Below are 27,773 nucleotides of genomic sequence, written 5' to 3' on the forward strand. Positions count from 1 at the left end.
CCCAATGTGACTGTATTTGGAGATAGGATCTGTAAAGAGATAATTAAGTCTAAATGAGGTCATAAAGGTGGAGCCCTAATCAAATAGGGCTTATACGTAAGAAGAGACACTAGGAAAGAGGCACACAGATGATAAAAGACCATGTGAGGACATAGCAAGAAGGCGGCTGTCTGCAAGCCAGGGAGAGAGCCCTCACCAGGAACTGAATCAGCTGGCACCTTGATTTTGGACTTCCAGCCTCCAGAACTATGAGAAATAAATGTCTTGTATTTAAAGCCCCCCACTCCCACCCCCATCTGAGGTATTTTGTTATGGCAACCTGAACAGACTAATCCACCTGTCTAATGTGGAATCTCAATGTTCTTTCTCAGTACCCAACAGCATTACTGCCAAGTTCTGCCCCCTGAACTAGGAAAGCAGTCCCACTCAAAATTATAAAAGCACAAGTATGAAAGATGATTATGAATTAAAAGTCTGTTTGGAAGATTGTTTCTCTCTGCCCTCCTTCAGATCTGTTTACTGGCCAGCCTGGTGACAGAAGCCACCTGTTGACCTGCTGTGGGGTCTGGTTGGCGTGTGTGGTGGTATACGGGAGCAGGATTGTATGTCAGCAGTTATCCCAGAAATGCCAGGTTTGCTTTGAATTTGATTCCCTCCCTATTTTTGCCCCCTAAAACAGTGGTGGTGGATCATCACACTATATTTTTAGACCTGCTTTGCAGTTTCTCTTTGCAAACCTTTCCTCGGGTGCATGGTTTAATCCTCTCATCTAGCCTCAAGATCTACAGAGTGCTATATTTATTTGACTTTATTTGAAATTTTAAGGCTTTTCTGAATGTTGTTCCAAGTAATCTGATGAATGCAGAACTTTAGAATTTATGCCCTAAAAGGCTTAACTACTGATATGTTTGGAGGCTTTCTTATGACTTGCTTTCTTCCTTTTTTCTAGACCATATAGGGCAGGGTAGCTAAAAACCCTCTTGGAATTAGTGCTAGCAAGTCCTTTTTTTTTTTTTAATTAATAAACTTTACTTTTTTAGACCAGTTTTAGGTTCACAGTAAAATTGAGCAGAAGGTACAGAGAGTTCCTATATCCACCTTGTTTCCACACAGAAAATCTTAATTATGCTATTGTAACCTTCAAGGACAAAAGACAGACTTCTCATTTTTAGAGAAGTAGTCAGTTTCTTGGCTAGATTGATGGCCTTCAGTGCTGAGGGGGTGGTGCAAGTGCAGACTTCCCCCCCTAGCCTGGATGAAGTTGGGCCCAGGCTTCGGCATTGTCGTTGTGTGTGTCTGTGGGCCTCCTGGGGAAGCCTCCCCGCTGGTCACAGCCTCAGGCTCCGGGAAGAATCTGTCAATTAAAGATTTGAATCCTAGCTCCTACTTTCTAAAAGCATTTTTGTCTTTGTATTTGATTTGACCCTTAGCAAGGCCTAGTGTCATTTAAATTTAATTTAGTAACTTAAGTTACAGAGCCCCCGCCCCCCCCTCCCTGCTTTCTTACTTGAGATTGCAGCAGCAAACCTCCAAGGTGGGAATATCGCCCCCACTTTGTGACAGTGGACATGGACTCAGAGTCAGACTCCCACGGTCAAACAGCTAAGTGGTGGCTGCGGATGGGAATGGCATGCTGTGCTCCGTGTGCCCTGCTCCAGGCCCAGTGTCCCCTAAAGGGCATGTCAGGGGTTAAAAAATCATTCATTGATACTTGTTAAAGCTTGTAGATAAAGGAGAACTTTATTCAGGAGCATTGTATCAGGTATGGGGGACCATTGCAATGGGGTCTTGCAGCGGGGGAGAATGACTGGGCTCAACTGTGAATCACATTGGCAAGTGGGAATTTATAGCCAAGGAGCAGGGTGGAGGCAGTGTTTGGAAAATTACTAAGAGGAGACATCAGGGATGTAAGGGGGGTTCTGGCTAAACTCACCCGACAGGATTCTTGCTGAAGACAGCCCAGGGTGATCACACATCACCTGGGGGGTGGTGGAGGTTGAGGAACCAGATCAGATGTCAAGGGTGATGAGATACTGAGGATGGGAGGTTCTTCACTAAAGCTGGATTTTACAAGGAAGTGCACATGTGGGCCTGGGAGAAGGGTCAGGAGCCTGACTAAAGTTTGGCTAAGCAAAGAATTTTTGTTCCTGCCACTCATGGGATGGCTGTAACCCTTATATTTCAATAGTTAAATTTGTTTATATATGTACTTAAATACATAGCTAGTTCAAAATGTTCTATGTAGTACATTTATGTTATAAAATGTATTTAAAGAAAAACCCGTGGACCACAGTGCAAGGTCCAGGTGATGACTCCCTGAGTGCCTGCAGTATTCTCACTGGTGGTTGATGAGCGTTCCCGTGCCCTGCTGAGCTGAACAGTGCTGTGAGAGCATTCAGCTGCATTGCTGTTAGGACCTTTGGCCCAATCTGTGACCATGAAGTTATCTTTATATGTCAGCGCCCATTCTGTACAACATTCTGGAATAGTGTCGATGTAGTTTGCACCTGCCTGATTGGTGTGCATCTGGCTCTCTGAGAGCCCAGTCCTCACTGAACCCTGGGTTTGGGGCCAGATGATGGTCTTGAGGGTGTTAGGCGATACCAGTGGTTCTCCTTGGCTGGCTGAGTTCTCCAGATGAGAGAGAATATTCCATCTGGTAGAAGCCTGCCCACACTGGCTTCACTGTCAGTGTCCTGGCTTGTGGCTAAGGAGGCAGGGCCTAAAGTTGGCTGGTAAGGGGGGGAAGCTTGAGGTGGCTTGGAGGGTGTACCTGTTACATGCTGGTTTCCAGTTTTTAGCTTTAGGTTTCTTCCAGTGAGAGATGGGAATAGTTCTAAAAAATTAATTTTGAAAGCACATTTTTCCTGATCTCTTTATTACCCAAGTGCCATGAATGTTTTCTTAAAATGTAAAAGTGCAAGTAGAGATTTTAATTAGCTTTCACTGTCACTGCTCTTGGTGATTGTAACTTTACATATGATGTGTGACAGGGAGACGCTTTGTGGGGGCCTCTGTTCTCAATGTGTTCTTTCCGTCTCAGAACTCAGCTGCAAATTTTGGAGAAAAAGAAATAATGACGAAAGTTTCTCTTGGCATTTTTCTTATTAATGCATAGATACCCTGACTTGTTAGCTTTTTCTTTGGAAATAAAAGCACAACCAGCTTAGGAATCTTTCTGGAACAAGGGCACAGTGAAACAAAGGGAAGATAGTTATTAAAACTTTCTTGAGCGATTTCGCTACCACACTGTTTAAGGTGAGACCCAGTTCAAAGGCAAAAGATGGCCCTCATATAAAGTTTCCTAGTAGACCTGAAATTGCTTGGCCTCTTGAATTACCAAGTGGTGTTAGTTTCTCTTGTTGTTGTTGATGTTGTTGGGTTTTATTTTATGTTTGCAGAATCAGTGCTTCTTTCAGAGATAGTGAGCATGGCCTGACTTTAGGTTTAGTTGTGTTGATGACAAACCGACCTTTGGAACCCTCTGGAGACTCACTGGGACATAACAGTTATTGCCCTTTATGTGTTGGTTGTGAATGTTGCCTGTTCATTCTGTGGTGGGTGGCTTCTTGACCCAGCTTTACCAGGCCTGTGCAAAGGTCACTCTTTGCTCTGTTGGTGAGGAATGATGCTCATTGCAATCCTTGTAGAGTGGGAAGGTTCCTCCCTGGTTTGTTCCAAGTGATCAAGAGGTTTGTCTTCAAAAGCCCAGTAGGATAGTCCAAGAGAATACCAAGACTTTTCAGATTTGTTTGAGCAATTAAGATCCTAGGGATTTCCTTGTTGCCTACAAGCTGAAACCCAGCTTTGTGGTCTGGTCTTAGAGGCTCCCCAGAATTGACCCTGTCTCTTCAGCCCCATTCTCTCTGTCTCTTAAAACAGCAGTCCCCAATCTTTTTGGAACCAGGGACCGGTTTCATGGAAGACAATTTTTCATCAGACCAGAGGTGGGGATGGTTTTGGGATGATTCAAGCCCATTACATTTATTGTGTATTTTATTATTATCACATTGTAATATATAATGAAATAATTCTACAACTCACCATAATGCAGAAATCAGTGGGAGCCCTGAGTTTGTTTTCTTGCAACTAGACTGTCCCATCTGGGGGTGATGGGAGACAGTGATGATTGAAGTGTGTTGCTTGTATTAATCTCGTTTTGGTTGCTGTCGCTGCAGAAAACCCTGCTTCACAAAGATAGGTTGTTGGAAATGGAAGCAGGCTTTTCAGTGCTTTTGTGGCAATCTCAGAATATTCTGCCTTGATTTTAATCCAGAACATATGGAGTTTTGAAGTTGTCTCAAACATATTTTTAAGGCCACTGTCATTTGCAATTTCAAGCAGTTGACCCCCTTCTAGCCACTGACAAAGTTGATTCACCTGGCTTATTCACAGGTCAATCATCCCTTCTTTCCCAGTTAGAGGGTCTTTTGTGATTGGGAAGTAATGCTCAAACTCTTTTGAAAGCTGAGATAGGTGATCATGCACCAGCTGGGAGAAGGAAGGCCCTGGATCAGTCTCTTTCAAAATCTCTGCTAATGTTTGAAACATGTCAAAAGTCCCAATATTCACTCATTGCTCCCATAATTCCAGTTTGACTTTGAATGCAGCCACTTTATCTGCTGACTTGAACACAGTTGTCGTTCTCCCCTGAAGTGATAGATTGAATTCATTGAGCAGGTTAAATATGTCACTTAAGTAAGAAAGTTTTGGGACCCATTCTGTGTCACTGAAATGTGCTGCCAGTGTTGACTGTTTTTCTAAAGAAATCTCTGGAGTGGCTCTCATAACTGAGAAACTCTGGCTGGTGATCTACCTTTAGAAAGCCATCTCACTTCTGTGTATAAGAAAAGACGTGTGTGCTCTGTGTGCATCTCCTCACAGAGCCGCGAGAACAGATATGAGTTAAGGGCATGTACTTTAATGTGGTTGATAATATGAATCACATCCTGCAAAACGTTGTTTAGTTCAGGTGACCTTTTTTGGCTAGCCAGCATTTCTCTATGGATGACACAGTACGTAGACTCACATTCAGAAGCGAACTCCTTGACCCGAGTAGTGAAACCAGAAAGCCGTCCAGTCATGGCAGCCTCTCTGTCCATGCATATACCTACACAAAGTGACCAGTTCAGTTTTCCTGACTTGTAGTCATTCAAAGACTTGAATAGTTCTACAGCTATGGTGTTGGTTGGCAACAAAAATGCACATAACATAGCCTCATGCACAACCTCCTGAAAAAATACTGCACAAAAACAAGCATTGTTACCTTGTTGTCAACACGGGTAGACTCGTCAACCCAGATTACATACCATGGTGATTCATTAATCCTCTCTAACAATTGTGCCTCAGTATCCTCTGCTCTTTCATCAATTCTTCTAGTTATGGTTGTAGCTGAAAGAGGAACATGTGCCACCTTTTGAACTGCAGTCTCTCTTAAAAGTTCAGGACAAATGTCCTTAGCAGCAGGTAGGACCCTAAGTCTTCACCAATAGTAAAGGGCTTCTTAGCTTTAGCAATGAGGTTAGCCACTAAGAATGATGTTCTCAGTGCAGAAACATTTTTTTTTATTTCAAGATATTACAGGGATACAAATGCTTAGGTTACATATGTTGCCTTTGCACCACCCGAGTCAGAGCTACAAGTGTGCCCATCCCCCATACAGTGTGCACTGCACCCATTAGGTGTAAATTTACGCATCCCCTCCTCCCACTCGCACCTGCTCGATACCTGATGAATGTTGCTTCCATGTGTGCACATAAGTGTTGTTCAGTTAGTACCAATTTAATGGTGAGTACATGTGGCACTTGATTTCCATTCTTGTGATACTTCACTTAGAAGAATGGGCTCCAGCTCCATCCAGGATAATACAAGAGGTATTAGTTCACCATTGTTTTTTATGACTGAGTAGTGCTCTGTGGTATACGTATACCATATTTTATTAATCCACTCATGTATTGATGGGCACTTGGGTTTCCACATCTTTGCCATTGTGAATTGTGCTGCTATAAGTATTTGGGTGCAGATGTCCTTATTGTAGAATGTCTTGTTTTCCTTTGGTAAATACCCAGTAGTGGGATTGCTGGATCAAATGGTAGTTCTACTTTTAGCTCTTTGAGATATCTCCATATTACTTTCATAGAGGTTGCACTAGTTTGCAGTCCCACCAGCAGTGTATGAGTGTTTCTATCTCTCCACATCCATGCCAACATTTGTTGTTTTGGGACTTTTTGATAAAAGCTGTTCTCACTGGAGTTAAGTGATATCTCATTGTGGTTTTAATTTGCATTTCCTTGATGATTAGAGATGGTGAGCATTTTTTTTATATATTTGTTGGCCATAAGTCTATCTTCTTTTGAAAAGTTTCTGTTCATGTCCTTTGCCCACTTTTTAATGGGGTGGTTTATTTTTTTCTTGTTGATTTTCCTGAGTTGTGTATAGATTCTAGTTATCAGCCCTTTATCAGATGTATAGCATGCAAATATTTTTTCCCATTCTGTAGGCTGTCTATTCACTCTAGTGATAGTTTCTTTGGCTATGCAGAAGCCTTTCAGTTTGATCAGGTCATATTTATTTTCGTTGTTGCTGTGATTACTTTTGGGGTCTTCTTCATAAATTCTTTGCCTAGGCTGATGTCTATAAGAGTTTTTCCAACATTTTCTTCTAGAATTCTTATGGTTTCATGCCTTAGGTTTAAGTCTGTTATCCATTGTGCATTGATTTTTGTGAGAGGTGAGAGGTGCAGATCCTGTTTCAGTCTTCTACGTGTGGCTATTCGATTTTCCCAGCACCATTTATTGAATAGTGTATGTTTTTGTCTGCTTTGTCAAAAATCAGAGGGCTATACAAGGATGGTTTTATATCTGGGTTCTCAGTCCTGTTCCATTGGTCTATGTCTCTATTCTTATGCCAGTACCATGCTGTTTGGGTTACTATAGCCTTGTAGTATTGCATGAAGTCTGATAAATTGATGCCTCTCAATTTGTTCTTTTTGCCTAAGGTTGCTTTGGCTATATGGGGTCTTTTGTGGTTCCTATGAAGCATAGAATTATTTTTTCTAGATCTGTGAAAAATGATGTTGGTATTTTAATAGGGATTGCATTGAATCTGTGGATCACTTTGGGTAGTGTAGACATTTTAACAATACTGATTCCCCCGACCCATGAGCATGGTATGGTTTTCTATCTGTTTGCGTGCTCTGCTATTTCCTTCCTCAGTGTTTTGTAGTGTGCAGACGCATTTGATGAAGTGGTAGCCTTCAATAATTGCTTCTGTTCTTCATGTTCACATTTTTTCTTTTGAAAAACTCCAAAGCCTTGTCTTTGAATGCAGGGTGTTTGGTCTCCATGTGGTGAAGCAGTTTTGAAGATTTCATGGTTTCCTTGAATAGCCGGTGACCACATATTATACAAAGCAGCTTGGAGAATGTGAATCACCTGTTGCAATGAACCCCTAATTTAAGTAGGGCTCTTGGTATTTTCTTTTAAAAGCAGCTTTCATTTTGTTGGCAGTCTTAGAGTCTTCTGCTGTCTCATTATTGGGTTTTTTTCCCTTTTCAAAGAAATACTCCAATGACATTTGCTTTTTACTCATTTTTGCTAGGGTTAGCTTGTGGGCTTATCAAAAGTGTGACTGAGACAAATGCGCAGTGCGGGAGAGAGACGTGGATGGAAGTGGTAAATATAATAACGTGCAGGCCATTCATGGACTAAAATAAGTGTCAGATACTGACTTAAAGCCTGCCACCAGATGCAGCTGTACAATTGAAGTATATCAACTCACTTGCCACTGTAAAGCCTGCCACCAGATGCAGCTTAAATGTCACTTGCCATTCACTGATAGGGTTTTGATATAAGTCTGCAAGTAATTGATTTATTATGGTCTCTGTGCAGTCAGACCTCTCTGGTAATGATAATCTATTTTGTAGCCATTCCCCAGTGCTAGCATCCTCACCTCAGCTCCACCTCAGATCATCAGGCATCAGATTCTCATAAGGAGTGCGCAATCTAGATCCCTCGCATGCGCGGTTTACAGTAGGGTTCGAGTTCCTATGAGAATCTAATGCCTCTGCTGATCTGATAGGAGGTGGAGCCCAGGTGGTGATGCCAGCGACAGAGAGTGGCTATAAATACAGATGAAGCTTCATTCACAGGGCTGCGGCTCACCTCTGTAGCCTGATTCCTAACAGGCCACAGACCGATGCCAGTGGTTGGGGACTGTAGCCTTAGCCTTAGAACACTGTACTTTCCTGTTCCCTGAATTAATGCTTGTCCCTGAGTGAGTCCATGTATTTTGAAGTCAGATCTCTTCACACCTTGTCTGGTTCATCTTTTGCCAGATTTCAAGCTTCTTCCTCACCTCCCATGCAGCATGAGGCATGCATTTCATTTTGTCTTGGAGTTGTCTTACCTGAATGTCGTACTCACATCATTAAGCTGTTGGATCCTTGCAGGCAAGGTTCACTTCTGACTCACTGTCTGTCCCCTATAAGTACCCAGCTCAGTACCTGTTGAAAAAATGAATGAACAGTTCCAGATTGCAGGCTCCTGTGGACACCCCCATCAGAGGGTGTTTCTGGCCATAGGGCCAGGCTTGCTAGGAGGACAGAAACACTTCCTACAGACCCCCCAGGGCTGCCTGCCCTCTGTCTTCTGCCCCTGCTTCCTCCCTTGTTGGCCTGATCTTCACTGGTAGTTGAGAAGAGGTGCCATATGTGAAGAAGGTAGATTTTGTTGAACATGAGGGTGCTGAGTGTCACTTGGTTCCTCTCCCTGCCTACTTGAACTTAGCAGCAGCAGTGGGCAGCTTTGGAGCACTGCCTGAGGAAGTGTGCTGACCTCAGAGTCACTGCTCATGGCTCTCTTTTAAGATTGCTTTTCTTCTTTTTTGGTTTTCATCATTCCTGCTACTGTCAGCTTTGCGGTAGTGCTGTGACAAGGCCACCATGGGAGAGGGCCCTGGAAGGCTGCTGGTGGGGGTCCTCCCTCACCAGACAACATCAAACACTGAACAGCCAACAGCACAGCTGGGTAGCTGAAGCCATATAACCCTCTCTCCAGAGGTGTCCTACATAAAGATCAGGATTGCTTGCTGATTTTTTTTTTCTATTGAGACTGTGGAGTGCTAAAGTCCTCTCAAGAGTCTTTGCTAAGTGTTTCACCAGCAGTGACTGGTTGAAACAGTATTCCATTTTAACAGGTAAAGTAAGCAGATACAATATAGTGTTATGCCAGAAATCTGCATAAAGTCTGCCAAATGTGTGACTCATTTTATGTTTGCAAGGTACCTAGAGGACTAAGATCTCTCTGCCTGATCTCCTTTTGTTGATAAGGAAGCTATAACAGGGTTGGTTCGTGCTGCCCACTTGGAGGTCTTGGGCAGGTCATCCCCAGCCTCCTGGCTTACTGCCTTGTTCTAAAATAACTTTGTCTTCCTGGCATTTCATTGATCTGTGCTGGTGGTTTCACATTTATAGCCCTTTATGGAATTTTGCTGCTACTCAGAAAATTTTATATTTTCTATTGAAGCCAACTTTGACACTTGTGAATTAGAAAACAAGTTTTGCTAGTGAATATAAAAATAGAAACTGCCTAACTCCAGTCATCTGAAGCACATGGAACTCCCAAAGTATTATTTAGTCCTCCTTTTTCAGTGGTGGTTTAGAGGGAAATAATATATTTGGAGTGAGCCGGCCAGTGCCTCTTCAGGCGCGTGTGCCATCCTACTGAAGGTGCTGGAGCGGTGATGGCGACGGGTCGGCAGGAGCAGGTGAGGGCTGGGCTGCCTGTGCGTTTGGCTGGCCCTGAAATTCTACACGGTGTGATGCCAGCACTTGCAGTGAGCCTGAGACCATCTTACTGGATAATCCCTGGGAGCTATATGTTCCCTTTGCTTTCCCAAAGCTCCATTAGCATGGAGTTTTGAAAGTGGCCTGGATATTAAAGTACTGCCCTAATAGTTTGCTTTCTAGTAAACAAGACCAAAGGCTGGCTTCTTAGTACTAGAACATGGACCTTCCCATTTAGAAAATGCCTGGACAGCCTTCATCCTGGGTCTGCCCTACCTCTGTGGGAGGTGGCATGGACACCCAGCTCCCCTTTCAAGGGCACACCTTGCTTTCAGGTTTGGCGAAAAGTCCTGGGCGAGTCTTTGGGACTGTTGTGTCTCATGAGTGGACTAACCTTGGTCAAGGCTAGTGTTTCCCCACATCAGGCCTACCATTTTTGTGTGTCCGGCCACTGCCCAGGTGGTGAGATGATTCACTTTCCTTGAAGCATTTCCCCTGATAAACCTGAAAGAGGACATGGGAGTTTCTGTAGGAAAGGGAGGACACATGCTTTATTCTAGCACTGTGGGAGGTGTGTGACCAGAGTAAACTGGAGACAGTACAAGAGTTTCAAGAGAAGCACCTTGACACATTCTTCTCTTACCAAAACCAGGAATGAATAAAACCTGTTAGGAACAGTAAAGAGGAGGAAATTACAAATAAAACACAGTAATCATACAAAAAGAGCAGAGGAGCCCTGCTCATAGAGCCAGCCTGTCACCACAGAAACCCAGCCTTGAGTCATGACTTAATGATCCAGGGCGGAGGGTGGGTGCATTACCCATTCCACTTTCCCATTGAAATATACCATTTCTGCACAGCATCTGTGTAATCCCTGTGTCCCCCACAGAAATACAGAACATTTTGCTTTTTTGCTTTACTGTTAGTTGGTATTTGTTGGCTAGGTTTTGTTGCTTATCATGTTTATAAATTTTTGTTTTTTAAAAATTTATTTTGAAATATTTTAAAAAAAATAATTGACAATATTTTTTCAAGGCACTTAATTTCAGCTGAGAAAAAGGAAATCAAACATGAATGATGCAAAAAAGAATCTGCTTTCATCCTAAAGTTCTCTCTTTTGCCTTCTCTGGGAAGACCCATTCCCTCTCCAGTATCCGCTGTTGCTTAATGTGAAAATTGGAGTAACCTAAGGGCACACTTGTCCAGATTATGAGTGGGGACAGAGAGGGAAATATAGCATGTCTTGAATTTGAAATGTTTTCTCCCCAGGGGTCCTGGAAAGATGTGATGGGAAGAAAATAATATTCTAATAAACAATGTAAGATTAAAATAATATATGTGAAAGTGCTTTAAAAATGAGGAACTCTACAACTGAAGGAGATAGTGCCTTTTATTAGCATTTGATTGTAGCTTGAATTAATATGTTCTGTGCTCTGTTCTGCATAGTGGAAAGAGCACTGGACTAGTAAAGCCTGCTTTCAGGTCCTGAATTCCCTCTGCAGCTCTTGACCTTGAGGGAGCCCCTCTACCATTGGGAGCCTGGCTCCCAGTGTCAAACAAGAATGGCCATCCCTCACCACCCAGAGCTGCAGGGTGAGGACCACATGAGTCCAGGGACATGGATGGCTTTTGCAAGCTGGTCATTGTTGCTAACACTTGCACTTCTTCCCCAGTGGGGTTTTTTACCTAAGGAGATCTCTAGACAAGGTGTTTCTGTCAACAGAGACCAGATGAGGCAGGTGTGTGGCCAGAAGGCATCTTGGGCTGGGCAATTCTTGGTCTCCTCTCTTGTGCCTCTCCCATGTGTTGGAAACATTATGAGAAACTTGTCCTTTTACGTGCAGCAGCAATAGATACTGATTAAGTCCTGGAAAAACCTAATGCTATAAACAGACTGAAGGGACGGATGGTGGCTGCTCTTCACAAAAGGAAGGAGTTGTGGGCACCGTCTTAAGTTTGCCACCTACAGGGGCCCACAGTGTGAGCCCTCCTCTGCAGCGGGCAGGGAGTCAAGGAATGGTGACCGGAATTGTCAGAGTTGCATTTTTACCTGGCAAGCCATAAAACTGTGTTTTTTTTTTCTGTAACTGTCTTGATTTCATTCGAAGGAGGAAAAAGGACATGTTGGAATGTCTGCCATCTGGGATCCTTTGACCCCCTGTTCACAGTCCAGGGAGGAGTATTGCAGCCTCTTTCTCTGCCCTGCCTGGCAACTCACCTTTTTTGGGAATGGTAGCTGCTGGCCACTGTTGTTTTTACCAAATAGCTGCTGGGTGCACCCTAAGTGGCCATTCTGGCCATTTCTGGCCTCAGGCCAAGCAAGGGTGGAGTAGAGGGTGTGGCAGAAGAGGCTTCTGGAGTCAGTTAAGGTTACCTGTCTGTGATCATTCCTGTAAAACAGCCCCATCCATCACATTAAAGTGACAGAAACCAAGTTCATTTGTTTTGGGGTTTTGTTTGTGTTCATTTGTAGATCTCTTTTAGTTTTATAATAGCCTAAGAGCTCTCAGTGAAGAGTTTATGCCTAATTCTATGTTTATGTTATGTATTTTAAACAATGTAACATCTATCTAGTTAACACTGGGAGTTCTTTGATTTTTCTCTTTGAAGTTTAAGAAACACCTGCTATAGGGGAATCTCCATTTGGATTCTGGAAGTTGTGGTGTTCTGCCCAACCTCCCCCAACTTCTCACACCTGGCTGGAGCTGAGCCCTTGGATTCTCTGCCATGGAGAGAGCTCAGAGAGAATCCACAGTCGGCCTCTGCGGCGGCTAGGGCTGGGGAGTTTAAAGTTGGGGGTTGCCTCGGGTCCCACCTTGTGGACTGGCTTGCTTGCAGAGAGGGGAGGATGACTAACATGGCTAATCAGAGGGCAGCCGAGGAGAGTTGTATGTGCTGCTGGCATTGGAGTCCACCGGCCAGCCCAGCCATGTGCCTTCTTGGGTTTTTAAGATAGCCCAGACCTTTATGACAAACATGCATTTCTGCTTAAGCTCATGTGAGTTTCTCCACCCTGTGCACAGGGTTCCAGTTGTTGTATATGGTGTTTTGGCCAGGATAGCCAGGAGTTCCCAGAGCCTGCCCTCACCATGACAGCTTCGTCACTAAACCCCCAGGGAGTGGGGGCATGGGGTGAATGGAAAACACTGTCCGGGCAAAGCAAAGCACGTTGCTGTGGCTGGGATGTAGGCCACAGTCTGGGGAGGTTGCCCCCTCCTCGTACTGCTGTCTGGAGGAGTCTGAGCAGCTGTGACCACACCCCTTCCAGAGGGAATGAGAAGAAGCAGAGCTTGGGCCAGCCCTGGAGGGGAGGTAGGCGCAGGCACCAGGCCAGGCCTGACAGCCTTGGGTTTGGATGGGAGAAGAAAAGAGAAGAGAAAGCACCCCCTTAGGCAGTGAATGGGGTGCACCCAGCCCACCACTGTGGTTTAGAGCCCCCCACCCAGCTATAGAGGGGCTGGAGGGGGTTCATGCTCTTCAGTCTTCTAGCTATGTCTCCTGGACCCAAGCTTGGCATAAGTGCCCTGGGCAGGTAGGGGGCATCTGGGTATGTGATGATACCTTTCTTCATTATGGACTCCGCTCAGAGTGAAGCTGACTGCAGGTCCCAGAGAGGCCATTGTCCTCATCACTTTAGCTCTTAGCCCTCTGGGAGCTGCATGTCTTTGCTGACATGGGAGTTGATAAATACTGGATGGTTTCCTGAATTCTTTAATGTACCTATTTGGAAATGTCTGTGGCACTGGAAGGCCTTCCTGGCCAACATACAGGTGAACTTTTCAGTTGTGTGAGGGCTTTAAGTGGCTGAGTTCACCATAGAGCAATAAATGAGACTTGCTAAAGTCTCAAGTTGTAGGAGAGAGAACCGCATTGACCCTGGTGCATGCTGTCTCCTGTCCTAAACAGGCAGCCCTTACAGTGGACTGCTGTGCTCAGCACAGTGTTCCCATTATCTTTGTTTGCGGTATTGGGAAATTTATGTGGTAATCAAATTACAAAAGAAGCCGGGTGCATGGGAGTGAGGGGGTGATGTATAGGAACACTGGGTTGATTCACCCTAAGAAAAGCCTCCAGAGTCCCTGGTTCTAGCCCCTGGGGGTGCAAGCTAGCCCTTCACACAGGGGAAGGTTTCAGAAGAGGTTTGGCCACCCCCACCATGGTGCTCACTCAGCTTGTACATCATTCATAACTTTGTTACATTTCTTATGATGTAGCTCCAGACCAAGCCTCCCTGTTCAACTTTGTGTCCCTAAGGCCTGGTCCATAATAGACACTCAGCTACTTGTTAAAGAGATTGCCAGTTTATGGAGAAGAAACAGCATGGGCTGCAGAAGTGAGGAAGTGGAGGGGTCGAAGAAAAAGTGGTTGAAGTGTGCTCTGTGGGAGGGCTTGTCAGGGCGGAGGCCCCAGAGGAGCCTCCCCAGGCTGAGGCTGCGCCTGGCACTTCCCCAGCATTGCACCTGCTGCTATTGACAGATCTCCCTCATCCCCAGATTGTGTGAGCCCAGGCCTGGGACAGGTACACTAAGACGTCTTGCTCTGCACAAACATTCTAAAGCACTTTTTTCAGAGTGATTTATTTTCAAACTACTTCCTACAGAAAGGCCCCTGAGCATTCATGATTTATAGTAGAACCACAGGGGCTGAGCTGCAGTTCTAAACCAGCTTGTCCCGAGGACCTCCCAGAGAAGCTGGGCTTCAGGAAGGACCTGAAGGAAGTGAGTGAGCTGCCCTTTGTGTCGTCTGAGGAAGAGCAGTGCTGGGGAGGGTGGCTGGTGCGAAGGCTGCACCAGGAGAGGTCCGAACAGCTAGGAGGCCAGGGCGGGAACAGGATGGAGACACTGCTGGGAGGTCCACAGGCCTCACCACTGCCACTGGACACAGACTGGGGGGCTGTGGGGGGAACACTGGTCAGAAGCCCAGGGCATGGGGGCTGGGGTGCTAAGTGGGTTGAAGCTGTGTCTATGTCTATGGGGAAGATCCAGCTGACAGAACTGGGCATGGGCGCAAGAGAGAGAGATGGCCAGGAAGCCTGCACTGATTTTGTTACTTGCTTGGAACAAGTGGAAGGATGGGACTGCCGTGGACTGAGATGGGAGAACTTGAGGGAGGAGAAAAAGCTGAAACAGTCTGGGCTTGTTCTGCTCTGGGAGAACCCTCCTCTGCCCTGTTGTTTAAAGGGGCATTTACACACCTATCCAAGATGTCTCAGTCTGTTCGGGCTGCTATAACAAAACACCTGAGAATAGGTAACTTATTACATAAACAACAGAAATTTATTTCCTAGTTTTGGAGGCTGGGAGGTCTGAGATCAAGGTTCAGGCATTCAGTGTGAGAGCGTTCTTGCTGTGTTCTCACATGGTGGAAGGTGGAAGGGCAAAAAACGGACTAGCTAGTTCCCTCCACCCTTTTATAAATCACTAATCTCATCCATGAGGGTAGATCCCTCGTGGTCTAATCACTTCCTGAAGGCCCTACTTCTTAATACTATCACACTGATGGTTAAGTTTCAATATATAAATTTTGGGGGACATTTAGACCACAGCACAAAGTGACTGACTGACTCCTTTGGAGTCTGGGATGTGCCTTTGCATCCAGGTTCAGGCATTATATTATAACAGTCGACATGCTTATTAAATTAATGAGGCATGTTTGTTGATTAAATGAGATTAACTCATTGCCAATGCTACCTGTTCACTGTCACCGGCAGGGAGCAGGGCTTGGGGAATGGAAGCAGGAGGTTAAGGACTAAATATCTCCTGGTGAGCACAGGCTCAGGGGAAACCTGAGTCAGGTGGTTTGTGGGTGAGAAGGGATGCAAATTGCTAGCTTGTTTCTTGTCTTCCTGTGCTTGATTTTCTAAAGCAGATTACTTTCTTGAATTTAACCACTAGTGGCACTGAACTAATGTTTTGCAGCCTCCTCATGTGTTAAATGTTCTTTGAGTCAGAGCTTTAGTCACATCAGCTCTTTCTCCCTCCTTCAGCCCTGTGCAGATACGGGGAGCAGGAAGTGGGAGAGAGCTGGGCCCTGCTCTGAGGGGCAGGAGGAAGCAGGCCTCTCTAGCACAGGAGGGCTATGGACCATCCTCTCAGAACATAATCCTTACAGTGTCTAGCCTGGAGGGACGGGGCATCCACCCCAATTCCCTAGGGTTGCTGAGTCTGCCTCCATACTCCCCTGATTGGAGGGCGGTGAGTTCCTTCCAACAACAGTTGTATCTTTGTTTTACAAGTGAGGAAACTGAGACACAGAAATGGTACCTTGTGGAAGGTCACATGCTCCTTCGTGGCTCACCAGGTCTGATGCCAATGCCTGGGCTCCCCCCACCAAGCCATATTGCTGCAAGGAAAAGTCCTGTGTTCACATGTTTCTTCCCAAAAACAACCTTTAGGCCTAATTTTTTGGTTTGAAAACATGGTCACTATAAACTGCAGTACAAGCAAAGCACCGTGGACCTTGGTGAAGAGTTCTGGTTGGAGGAGTTAGAGAAGGCTGGAAAGTTGGGTAAAACTCAAGTGGATTTAGCTCTGGAGAAAGGCCTTCCAGGCTCACAGATGGCCCCAGTACAAGCACCGTGGGGGGTGGTCTCAGGGGAGGTTAGGAAAAGCTGAGGCGAAAACCCAGCATGGCTGACAGCCTGTGTGCCAAGCTCTGCGTGGGTGTTTTATGTTTCTTTACATATGTGCTTATTCCTCAGTGTGTCCTGGTGAGGCCGGTGTTATTCCTCTTATACAGATTGTGAAACTGAGGCTGAGAGAGGCTTGGCAATCTTGCACGGTCACCTTTGGAGGAAGAGGGTTCTAAGTGGCATTCACTGAGCAAGCGGTTGGATTCCTGAGGCCGGGTCGGGGTTTGGCAGGTTGATCCCAGGGTCCAGGTTGTAGGAGGGCAGGTGTTGAGAGCTGTCTTAGTCCATTTACTGTAGCTATAACAATACCACAGCCTGGGTAATTCATAAAGAAAAGGAATTTATTTCTCACAGTTCTGGAGGCTGGGAAGTCCAAGAGGATGCTGCCCATATCTGGTGAGGGTCATCCCATGGCAGAAGGGGGGAAGGTGGAAGCCAGCATGAGAGACAGGAAATCAGGCCAAACTCATCTTTTTTATTAGGAGCGACTCTCCTCACTCCAGCATTAACTTATTGATGAGGACAAAGCCCTCATGGCCTAATCACGTCTTAAAGGCCCCTCCTCCCCAAGCTGTTACAATGGCAGTTAAGTTTAGGGGACATATTCAAACCATAGCACAAGCCTTCTGTGGACCAGAGTGCCTGGGGGCATGGTGGGCTTGGGGCCAGAGCACAGGATGGGCATGACGGGGTCTTCCTGAGCCTTTTCCTTAGAGCTCTCCCAGGTCCCTTCCACCCTTGTCCCTGTTCCTGGGGCATCTGGCCTTTCCTGCCCAGTTAATACCCAAAGCCTTTGAGGCAGGCAGCATTCCTTGCATTTTATGGTAGGGAGGCATATTTGACTTTGCTTAAAAGATTAAGATCTTTCCTAGGCAGTTGGCTTTTGTTTGAAAGAGAAAAATGAAAGCTCTGCTTGCTTCCACTATTCTCATGCATTGTAGGGTGTGGAGGGGTAGAATAGCCAATGGGTAAAGAAGTCTTCAAAGTGGGCAAATTAAAATAAAAGCAGCCTTGCTGCTGTCCCTGCCTCCCAGAACCTGTGCCTTTGCTTTTAATGACCCATGCCCACCCCACATCCCTCCCCACTTTATATCCCATGGCGTTTTCTCTAGTGTTCAGTGTTCTCTTCTTTGCCTTTCTGGGTGGCCCTCTCAGGTTGGCCTTATTTAAGGAAGAACGGGTTTTGGTGTGTTCACCTCACTCAGGTCACATACTCCTCACACTCGTTGTGTTATGTGCTTTGCATTAAAACTTGATTCATAGCAGTTAAATTTTTGAGTTGTCATGTAGAGGCATTCATTCATCCATTCATTCATTCCCTCATTCATTCCAAATATAAGCCGGAGGAGGTTTCTGCTGCCATTGGCTATTGCTCTGGAATAATCAGAAACCAGGCCTTCCTGGTCCTTGCCAAGTGCTGCGTGTTCCTTTGCTGGTGACCAACCTGAGCGGTTGCTCTGGAGCAGAATGTGAGCTGTGGCGGTAGTGGGCGTGCTGAGCCTGCACGCTGCACGTGGCTGCCTTTTCCTTGAAGTGGAACCTCCAGTTTGCTGGCCACCCTTACCCTTGGCCATTCTGGATATGCTGTCCCTGTTGCCCATCCCTGTCACTGCAGCCATCTGGCTCTGACCCATTCAGTTTGTGTCATCGGGAGCTGTACTCCACCCACACTGTGCCCACCCCAGGTTTGTGCCCATGCCATGGAATCTGCAGGTGTGCTGCTGCTGTTCTCTTATTTGCTGGGCTTCAAGAATTGGTGGCCCTGAAGCTCCCAAGGATCCCAAGACTCCTGTTGGGTATAGACCAGGTCTGGATGGAGCCTTGGGTAGGTAGCCTCAATTCCTAGCTGGCTCTAGGAGACCTATGGAAAGGAAGGCTGATCTGGGATGCTATGGTAGTGATTGGGTCACTTTTGGGTTGGATTAGCAGCTCTAGGGCCACTTCAGTGAACCTGCCTTGTTGACTTTAAAGCCATCTCCACACCATTAGAGTGTCTGGAGTGGTGAGGTCCCAGCTTGGCCCAGGGAATATTAGGGGTGGGGGAGACACAGGAGATGTGTTCAGGGTGTCCTGAGCCTGACCTGAAGTTACAGAGAGGGTGTGATATTGTGAAATATATATTTGGTCTTCCTCCCCCTTTTCCTGACACCTAGTTCCTAAAGCCCTTGGAATCTCTGGAGTGGTAAGAGTTATTTGTACATTAATGAGGTGACTGGATTGCTTTAGGATGGGGCTGGTTGCCAGGGAACCACATGGCTAGAGGGCTGGAACTTTCAGTCCCCCACCCTCCCACCTCCTGGGAGCAGTGAGGGGCTGGAGGTTGAGGTGATAAACCAATGGCCAGTGATTTAATCAATCATGCCTACGTGATGAAGCTTTCATTAAAAACCCAAAAGGACTGAGTTCTGGGAGCATCCAGATAGCTGAACATATGGAGGTTCTGGAGGGTGGCACACTGGAGAGGGCATGGACGCTACATCCTTCTCATATGTAAAAATAAATAAATGTTTTCCTGAGTTCTGTGAGCCACTCTAGCAAGTTAGTTGAACCCAAGGAGGGGGTTTTAGGAATCTCTGATTTATAGCTGGTTCATCGGAAGCACAGGTGACAACCTGGACCTGTGACTGGCCTCTGTAGTGGGGGGTAGTTTTGTGGGACTGAGCCCTGAGCCTCTGGGATCTGACACTATCTCCAGTTAGGTAGTGTCGGAATCTCATTGAGTTAGAGGATACCCATCGGGAATGCTGCAGTAGGATTGCTTGGTACATGGGAAAGTACCCCATACATCTGGGGTCACAGAAATGTTGTGTGTTGTGAGAGTATAATAGGAGAAACTGAGTTTGATTTTTTTCTGTATGTCTCAGGGGCAGGTTTGTTCGACCAACTACTACTAAAGTAGAATTTTTATTCCTCATGCTCTTCCCATTTCCTGGAGCCCTGTGGTAGTCTCCCTGCTCCCTGCGGGCTCTTTTCTCATGGGCTTGTCATAGCTTATCCAGGGAACAAAGCATCATTTTTTTCCCAAAGCATTGTTTAATATTAACTGGTAGTTTTAACTTTTTTATAGCAATTTATTGAGTGCCTGGTATGTGCCAGACTTTATAACACTAGCTGCTGTAACAAAACCCTCAAAACCTCAGCACCTTCATACAACAAAGGTTTATTTCTTACTCAAGTTAAGCCCGATGTTGGTTGCATGTGGGGAAAGGAGTGGGGGCTCTGTTCCACACAATCTCAGGGACATAGTTTCCTTCCATCTAGTGATTCTTTGTTCCTAGGAATTATCCACCCAATCCATTGCATCCAGCCAGGAATCCAGGGAAGAGAGAGCTGTAGGAATGCATAAGCAGTTTTATCATCTACGTCTAGGCAGGTGCCCATCCCTTCTGTGCTCAGGCACACAGCTCACCTACCTGGAAGGGGGCTGGAGAGAATGTTCTGTCCCTGTGCCTAGGAAGAGGAGGGAGAAGCCAGACGTGGGGATGAGCAAGTGCAGCCTCTGCCACAGACCTTGATGGTTTGCCAACTCAGCAGGTGTCTGTTAGACACCCTGGTCTATAGTTAGGCCTGAGCTGGGCGCCCAGGAAGCTGTAGAAGAAACAAGAAGTTTAAGTCTGGTGCCCAGAAGGCATGAGGTGCCCAGATGGTCGTTCCATGGTCACATAGGGAAGTACATTATCATGAGGTGTAGACCGGGTTGCCAGGGGAAGGCTCCACGCAGGAAGGTGGTATATGTCTCAGGTTCTTACTAATAGTAATTTTCAGTGCCAGTGGATGGTGTGACACCTCATTGATCTGTGATTTTAGCTATCCCGTATTTGGGGTTTTTGAGAGAAAATTCTTCCTCTTTCTTCCTCTTAAAGGAGTCTCTTTCTCAGGGGCTGCTGACTCATGCTCTGTCTCACTCAAGCTTTTCATTTTCCTTTCACTCCTGCATTTGGAGAGCAGTGGCACAGTTGAAGGTTCTCAGCCCATTTGCTGCCCACGGGGGCATTGGGGGGGGTTTCAGGGAGAGGCCCCCAGTTGTATTTGGGCTTTTGCTTTGGGTCAGTTATGACAGTCCATTCTTCACCTCCATGTGACCTTGAAAAAATCACCTGTCTGTGCAACTCCTTTTAAAAATGATTCTCAGAAGAACCCCAGTGAGTAAGATGAACAAAAGTGGAGCTCTTGTGGTTGATAATCTTTCCCCCTCACCTCCAGCTCAGCAGCCCCCAAGAGGTTACTGAGGCAGAGGGGCCTCTAGGACTCCAGGCCTTGAGATTCCTTAGTTTTGTAGGGGCGTAGGGCAGGCAGACCATTCCAAGACTGCTTCTGAGGGTCCTTGCCACCTCACCAGTCCCACTGCCTGTGTGAGTCCTAACACCCCTCCCATCTCACCAGTGCTCCCTCCACCCTCTCCCCTGCCCCCGTGGGTGAAAGGGACATTTAGTGGAATGGAACCTCAGGTTTGCTGTCGATTTGATGACTTGCATCCTCTTGTCAGAAGGGGTCACATGATCCCGCAGAGTGAGGAAAGGAAGCAGTTGGTTTCATGAGTTATTGCTTCTTTCTTTCTTCTTGATCCCAAGAAAAAATTCCAGTCTTCTAGACAGCTCCCACACACTTCTCTGTCGTCTTTGATTTAGGTGCAGTTTTTCTTCCTAATGAGCTCGTCTTCAAATGGAGCTGGGAGGAAAAATGGGACCTTGGGAATATAGGAATCCTGGGTGAATTACTTCAAATTAATGAGAGTAAGAAGGGAAATCAAATTCAGTTGTGCAAATTAGCTTCGTGTTCTGGGTCTTGATGACTTAAATTACATATTCTAATTAAATGGCCCCAAATAACTATGAAGTGGCTTCTAAGGTCTTTTTGACCTAAAAGTTTCTCTGACCTATGAACTCTCTGAAGTGTAAAATTAGTCTGTAGATGTTTCCCTTTAAGCATTTCTATGTCCAGAAACCTCACAGTGCCTGTAATACAAACCACCCTCCAAAAGGAAGGGCAGGCAGGTGGAGCGGGCAAGGACCCTGAAGGGGGAGGGAGAAAGGGACAAAGGGCTGCTTTGGGAGCCTCCCTAGGGCTGGCAAGATGTTGGGGTTCAGATGTGGCCCTCTTTTAGGTGGGTGTCTCCGCTGTCCCAGGTGAAGGCGATGGCTGGCACCTTCACCAGCAAGCTGAGAGGACAGCAAGGCAGACAGCAGGATGCTGCAGTAACACTACAATAAGCCAATAAGCATCTTAGCTCAGGGGTCTTTTCCATGTTCTGGATTATTAGGGAGAATTTTGATATTGTTTATAAATTTTGATGATCAATGCCAAGTTGCTTTCTGAATGCTTGTACCACTCTAAAATGTGACCAACAATATAGCAGAACCCTATACAGTTTCCCCCAGGTCCTCCAGGAATGCCTGTTCTCATTAGAAGAACAAATAAACCTCTTCGAGGAGTAATTTAGGTGAAGATAGGTATATTTAGCATTGCTGTAATTATTACTAATGAATTTGGTCATTTTTCCAAAATGTTTACCATATGTATTCATCTTTTATGAATTCATACCTTTTGCCACTTGCATTTTGGTGAGTTTTTTTTGTTAATTTGTACAAGCATTACTGTAAAATACAGATGTTAGTACTACAAGTACTTTCCCAGTTTTATCATTTGCATCACATATTGTTTGACTTGGACAACTTTTGACAATGGCAAACCATCGGATCTTCCCCTGGGTGATTTTTATTGTGGCTCCGCAGCCAGGCCACTGCCCTCTGCTGAGCTGCCCAGGCTGAGGGTTCCGGGGCGCCCCTAGTGGCAGGGATGGGAGCACAGCCTGCAAGAGAAACTGAATCTGCCTGTGGCCAAGTGCATTGCTCTCCCTATCTGATTCCCAGACCCTGGCACATTGAGATGGCTGGTGAGTTGGGCCCTGAGGCCTGCCCTGACAGCCCCACGGCAGTACGGGGACTGAGTGGGGCCTGGGTGTTCAGCTCTACAGGAAGGCACCTGAGGGCCAGGCAGCAGCAGCAGCAGTGTGGGAGCCCAGGGGCATTTGCAGAACCCTCTTCTGTTCTGGCACATTTGGTTTTTATTGCAGCCCACGAGATGGGTGCGGCTAGCCTTATCTTAGATGCTAAAGAGCAGAACCTCAGAGGGCCTTGCAGCTTCTCCCCGGGCCTGCAGTCTGTAAGTGGGGGAAGTAGGACTCAGATTCTATCTCCTCATTTTCCCATTTACCACGCCGAGCTGTCCGCTTGCCTCTTTAGGACAGGCCCAGACTCCCCCAACAGACCACCCCTGCAGGGGAGAGGGATGTGCACCTTCTCATGCTTTTGGGTTTGAACAAAACTTGTGATTTTGAGCCAAAGTGTTGTATTGGGGTATGGAGCTCAGACAAACATGGAGAAGCTCTCGGCTTCCCCACGTTTCTAGGCTTTGTTTTCTCAAGAACTTGATGCTTGAACAGCTTGTTAAGTTTATGCTTTTCTATTTTTAGATGATGGATTTGGATGTGCTTTTATGAAGAAATGCCACATGGTCCAAGAACAAACATGTCCAGTAAGTTGCTTGGTGAATTAACCCGAGGGCAGGAGCCCCAGGTCCTTCAGGTGCAGAGGTGGGGACACCCTTTGAGAAGACAGGGTTGTCTCTGGATACGTGGAGGCCTTTGAGAGGTGTTTTAAACCACACTTATTGCTTAGTCTAATTATCTTTACTTCTAAAGGTTGGTTCTTTGTAGAGACAGCAGGAATTGTAGCACAGTTGGAAAAACCTGAAGCTTACTTTTTGCTGCTTAACCTACTTCTGAGAGCAGAGTGTGAGCTCTGAGCCATGCCTTGAAGTATCTGTCTGACTCAGCCTGCGGTGGCGTTTTGCCCAGAGTCCTCCTCATCCACTGCACAGTACTGTCCACTTCAGTTAGGCCTGGATTATCACTTACTTGCTTTCTGTGAAAGGAAGCCCGAGACTGAGACATGTGAAGTTTGTGTAGCTCTGGGAAGAAAGCAAGCAGGTTAGAGACACGAGCTCTGTCTCACCAGTGTTCCACCATGCGGGTGTAGCCTCTGGGCAGCAGACTCTCCAGCAGCTCTTACCCTTCTCACAGAGATTGTGGTGAATTGATTTAAAATTTTAAAGGTTCTGTGAGACTTGTCAACAGAAGAGCATAATAAAGTGAGCAAGAAAATCTCAAAAGCTGTATGTTGTGATTGTATCCAAACCGTCGTTTACTGTGGCATATATTTGTTGAAGAGGACATGATTTCCTTATGGGACCTCATGGACATACCATGTTGGGGAGTGGGGAGGACATGGGGACCACTAGGGGCTGAGAGCAGCAGACACTCCACCCCAATTCCTCATCTGCCAGAGGAACCTGATCTTGCCCATGTCTGGTCACGTTCTCTCTCCATGAGAGCACAGTGTTTCATCCCCATGGTTTCTTACCAGTGTTTGTTCCTGTTTCTCAGGGCTACTGCCACCTTAGGGGACTAGGGCTTGGTAGCAGCGCTTCCCCGGGAATCAGGCGTGGTCTGACCCAGGAACAAGAAGCACATCATCACCAATGACATCATGACAGCAAGAGAGCACAGCCCTCGCCATGGTGCCAGGGCCCGTGCGATGCAGCGGGCTTCCACCATCGATGTGGCAGGCGACATGCTGGGCCTGTCTCTGGCAGGTGAGCCTCAGAGCCTGCACCAGGCTCTTCATATGAGCTTGCAGCGTATGGGCCCCACACTGTAGCAGCACTCAGTGGACAGGCAGGATGAGCCCCCCATGACTGCCCCAGGCTGTGGGGTATCCTGGTATGGCACTCCTCTAGTTGAACCAGGAAATGGGGAGGCGGAAGTCAGCACTCTTCTTGGAGACTGCTCTGCTGGAACCTGAGTCAGTTTTCCAGTTTAGGTGGGCGCCTCCAGGGCTCATTTGCCAGTAGTAACGTGGGAATCCACAGAAGTGCCCAGGCCGTGGTAAAAGCTCTCCCTGTTGTGGGCATGTAGACCTGAAGAGGAGAGGAGGGTGTGATTGTGGAGTCTGAGACTTCTTAGGAATCTCAAAAGCAAAATATTTAGAAAATAAGAAATCACCTCACGTAATTTTTGTGGGGGAGTGGGGGAAGTAGAGTGTTGGTTTTTTGGCAAAATCTAAAAACAGGGAAAAGTTTATTAAAGGTGATTTTGCTGTCATTTTTTTCTATTCAGGAAATATACAAGATCCAGATGAGCCCATTTTAGAATTCAGCTTAGGTAGGTATCTTTTTGTTTTGTTTTGTTTAAAAAAAAATATGTTGCTTAAAAACAAAAATATTACCACCGGCACAGGTTTGTCCCAAAGAACTTGCTGCTATTGCCACGTTTCTGAGATGATGGGGGGCCCTAACTCAGGTGTGAACTTCCTGTGCGTGGGGAGGGACTGCAGAGGCTGTGTGCCCACAGGGCTCGAGTCTCCTCAGCATGGGGCACTGTCCTTGGGAGTGTGCTCTTCACAGGTGGCCTGGGACAGGGAGGTGAGCCCACCCAGAGCCTCTGGCACAGGCTGTCCCCTTTCTCCTCCCCTCCAACCACCCCTCTGGGACAGACAACTGGGCTTAGGGCTCAGCTTTGTCACCCTTGGCTGTAGGCCTTGTGTGGTTGAGTTTAGATCTCTAGCCCTCAGTTTCCCGCTCTGTAAAGCGCGGTGATGACACCTGCATCCTCTCCTTCTCAGCAAGGATCAGATGAGAATATACTAAAAAATGGATTAGAATTGCCAAGGCCGAGAAGTGTGGCATTACCATGGCCTAGCCAGGAAGCCCAAGATGCTTCTCCCCAGAGCCTGATGCTACCCAGTGCTCCTCTCCCCTTCCCCCCGCCCTTGGTGGTGGTCAGCATTGGTCAGTGGCCTGGCAACAATGTCTAGGAGGTGGTATGACATAAAAGAGGCACCTCCTGTGGAGTCAGATGACTTGGATTCTAATCCTGACGGTACCAAGCTACCTGCATGGGCTGGAGCCTGCCGTTTTACTTTGCTGGACCAGTTTCCTCTTGTGCTATATGGGGATGTTACTGCTTATTTGAGACACAAAGAAGATCAAGGCAGTTAAACCCCTCTCACCTGCAAAAAGACCTGGACAAATTGCAAAACCCACAAAAGTATAAGTATGTTATTATCAAATTAATACTAAATTCTGAAAATGTCCCTATTTCCAATTAAATGCTCCTAAACAAGTTCAGAGGGTTTCCCCAACCTTGACTTGGAGGCTGGTTCTGCGGTGGGGATTGAGCACAGTGCTGTGAACCTGGAATGGGAGGTTTGGGGAGAAGCTGCCTTTAACTCTGCTGGGATTCCCACATCTGCCGCCTGCACCTTAGAAGAACTTTATTGCTTTTTACAAATTACAGAACTGACTCCAAGGACTTCAGTTTCATGACAGCAGAATAAACATATTTCCAAATATTCTCTTATTTTAAATCATTCCAAACATCAGGACAAATAAGAAACAAAAACACAAATTCTGGACAGTGGGACATTTTTGAAACTCCCAGATGTCACCTGGAAGGAAGGAGCAGATAAGCAGATGAAGGAATAATAAGTAGGAGAGAGGAGCATGGTCACACCCGCATGTGAGAGTGGCGGAGGCCAGAGCAGGGCGTTTGTCCCAAAGGCACTGGGATGGTCAGGAGACAAAAGCAGAGGCTTATTGGAGAGTTTGTGTGAGGAAGAATTTGGGCTCAGGCACCCACCACACCCCTCAGCCCTGCAGGGAACAGACGTTTCTTCTCTCCAGAGGCATCAGAAGCAGAGGGGCTCTGGGTTGGGTACACCAGCATGGAGGGTGGGTGTGAGGGGCCAGACAGAAACAGGGATTAAATGGATGTCTCTATTGAATAAGAAGTTCCCCCAACCTTCTTCACATCCTAATTCTGCCAGACTTATGCCTCTGGGAGGGAGGCTCTTTCTCTGGAGAAAGTAAACCACTCACTCCCCGCAGACAGACACAAGCCTTCTGGAGCCCAACCGGAAGCAGGCCTGCCAACCACCTAGTCACTGTTGTGGAACCCACCTAGCCCACCTGTGCACACTCGACATCAAATAGCCTTCTAACACCTCATTCTCAAAAACAAGTGGACATGTGCCCACACACAGATGCGTATACAGATGTTCCTTGCAGCTTTATTCATAATAGCCAACACTGGAAACAACCCAAATGTTCATCAGCAGGAAAATACACTAACTGTGGTACATGCATACAAAACACATGAATATCATTCAGTAAGGGGAAGGAAGGAACGACTGCTACACATAACCACATGGGTGAATCTCAAGAGCATTAGTAAAATGAGAGATGCTACACACAAAAGGCTACATATTGTATGATTCCATTTATATGAAACTCAGGACAATTAATCAGTAGTGATAGAAAACCAATCAGTGCTTGTCTGGGACTGGAGGTGAGGGTTGATGGGAAAAGGGGGCAGAGATATCTTTGGGGTGATGAAAATGTTCTATATCTTGACTTTGGTGGTGGTTATATGGATATATAGACTTACAAAACTCACTGAACTATACACTTAAAATAGGTACATCCTGTATATAAATAATACCCCCAAATTGACTTAAAAACAAGATGAAAAGAGTAGTCAAAGATCACCAGACCTTTGTGGAATGCCTACAACATGAAAGGAAAGAAACAGGTAGAAAAAATAGAACTTGGAAGAAACAGAGATATTGCAGAAAATGTTAAAGAAATTATAATTTACATACTCAGGAAAAGACAGTGTGTCCATAAAATAAGGATAGAATACTCTAAAGAATAAAAGAGCTGGGTGCAATGGCTCACACCTGTAATCCTAGCACTTTGGGAAGCTGAGGTGGGAGGATTGCCTGGGCAACATAGTGAGACCCCTGTCTCTACAAAAAAAAAAAAATAATAATAAAAAGTTAGCCAGGCATTGTGGTGTAAGAATTGCTTGAGGAATTTGAGGTACAGTGAGCCGTGATTGCATCAGTGCACTCCAGCTTGGGCAACAGAGTGAGACCCTGTCTCTAAAAATAAAAATAAACTATAAAAAAAAGAACAATTGAAGAAAACGGAAAATCTTAGAAATTTAAAATACGATAGACAAAATTTTTTAAATATGAAAAAGTTTAGAAGACAGTCAAGGAATTCTCTAAGAAAGTAAAATTTTAAAAACAAAATAGAAAATGGGCAAGAAATAGAAATGAAAAAATTAGAAAGTAAATCCATGAAGTCCAACATTTAGAAGAAAAAAATAGAAAAGAATGTAATAGAGGGAATTATAAAGAAATAACAGAAGAAATCTCTCAGAACTGAAGAATGTGTGTTCTAGGTTAAAAATGCCTGGCAGGGCCCAGCATAATGACGAAGGAAACCCGTAACATG

At 46.0% G+C, this 27,773-nt stretch overlaps 1 protein-coding gene across 10 annotated transcripts in view; it reads left to right on the forward strand.

Moving 5' to 3' along the window:
* Positions 1–27,773, forward strand: part of INPP4A (inositol polyphosphate-4-phosphatase type I A) — a 144,494-nt gene that overhangs the window by 53,996 nt on the left and 62,725 nt on the right. For 7 of the 10 annotated variants that reach the window (XM_045550183.1, XM_045550185.1, XM_045550187.1 and 4 more), the window contains exons 1-3: positions 21,289–22,949; positions 23,860–24,068; positions 24,592–24,636. In XM_045550183.1, coding sequence (XP_045406139.1) covers positions 23,963–24,068; positions 24,592–24,636 — 151 coding nt within the window. In that variant the 5' untranslated portion in view covers positions 21,289–22,949; positions 23,860–23,962. Of the gene's footprint in view, positions 1–9,709; positions 9,766–21,288; positions 22,950–23,859; positions 24,069–24,591; positions 24,637–27,773 lie in introns of those variants that run through there. The other 3 variants (XM_045550179.1, XM_045550181.1, XM_045550180.1) reach the window with 2 other exon arrangements.

Source organism: Lemur catta, chromosome 4 (genome assembly GCF_020740605.2).
Source record: "Lemur catta isolate mLemCat1 chromosome 4, mLemCat1.pri, whole genome shotgun sequence".
NCBI classification, from domain to species: domain Eukaryota; kingdom Metazoa; phylum Chordata; class Mammalia; order Primates; family Lemuridae; genus Lemur; species Lemur catta.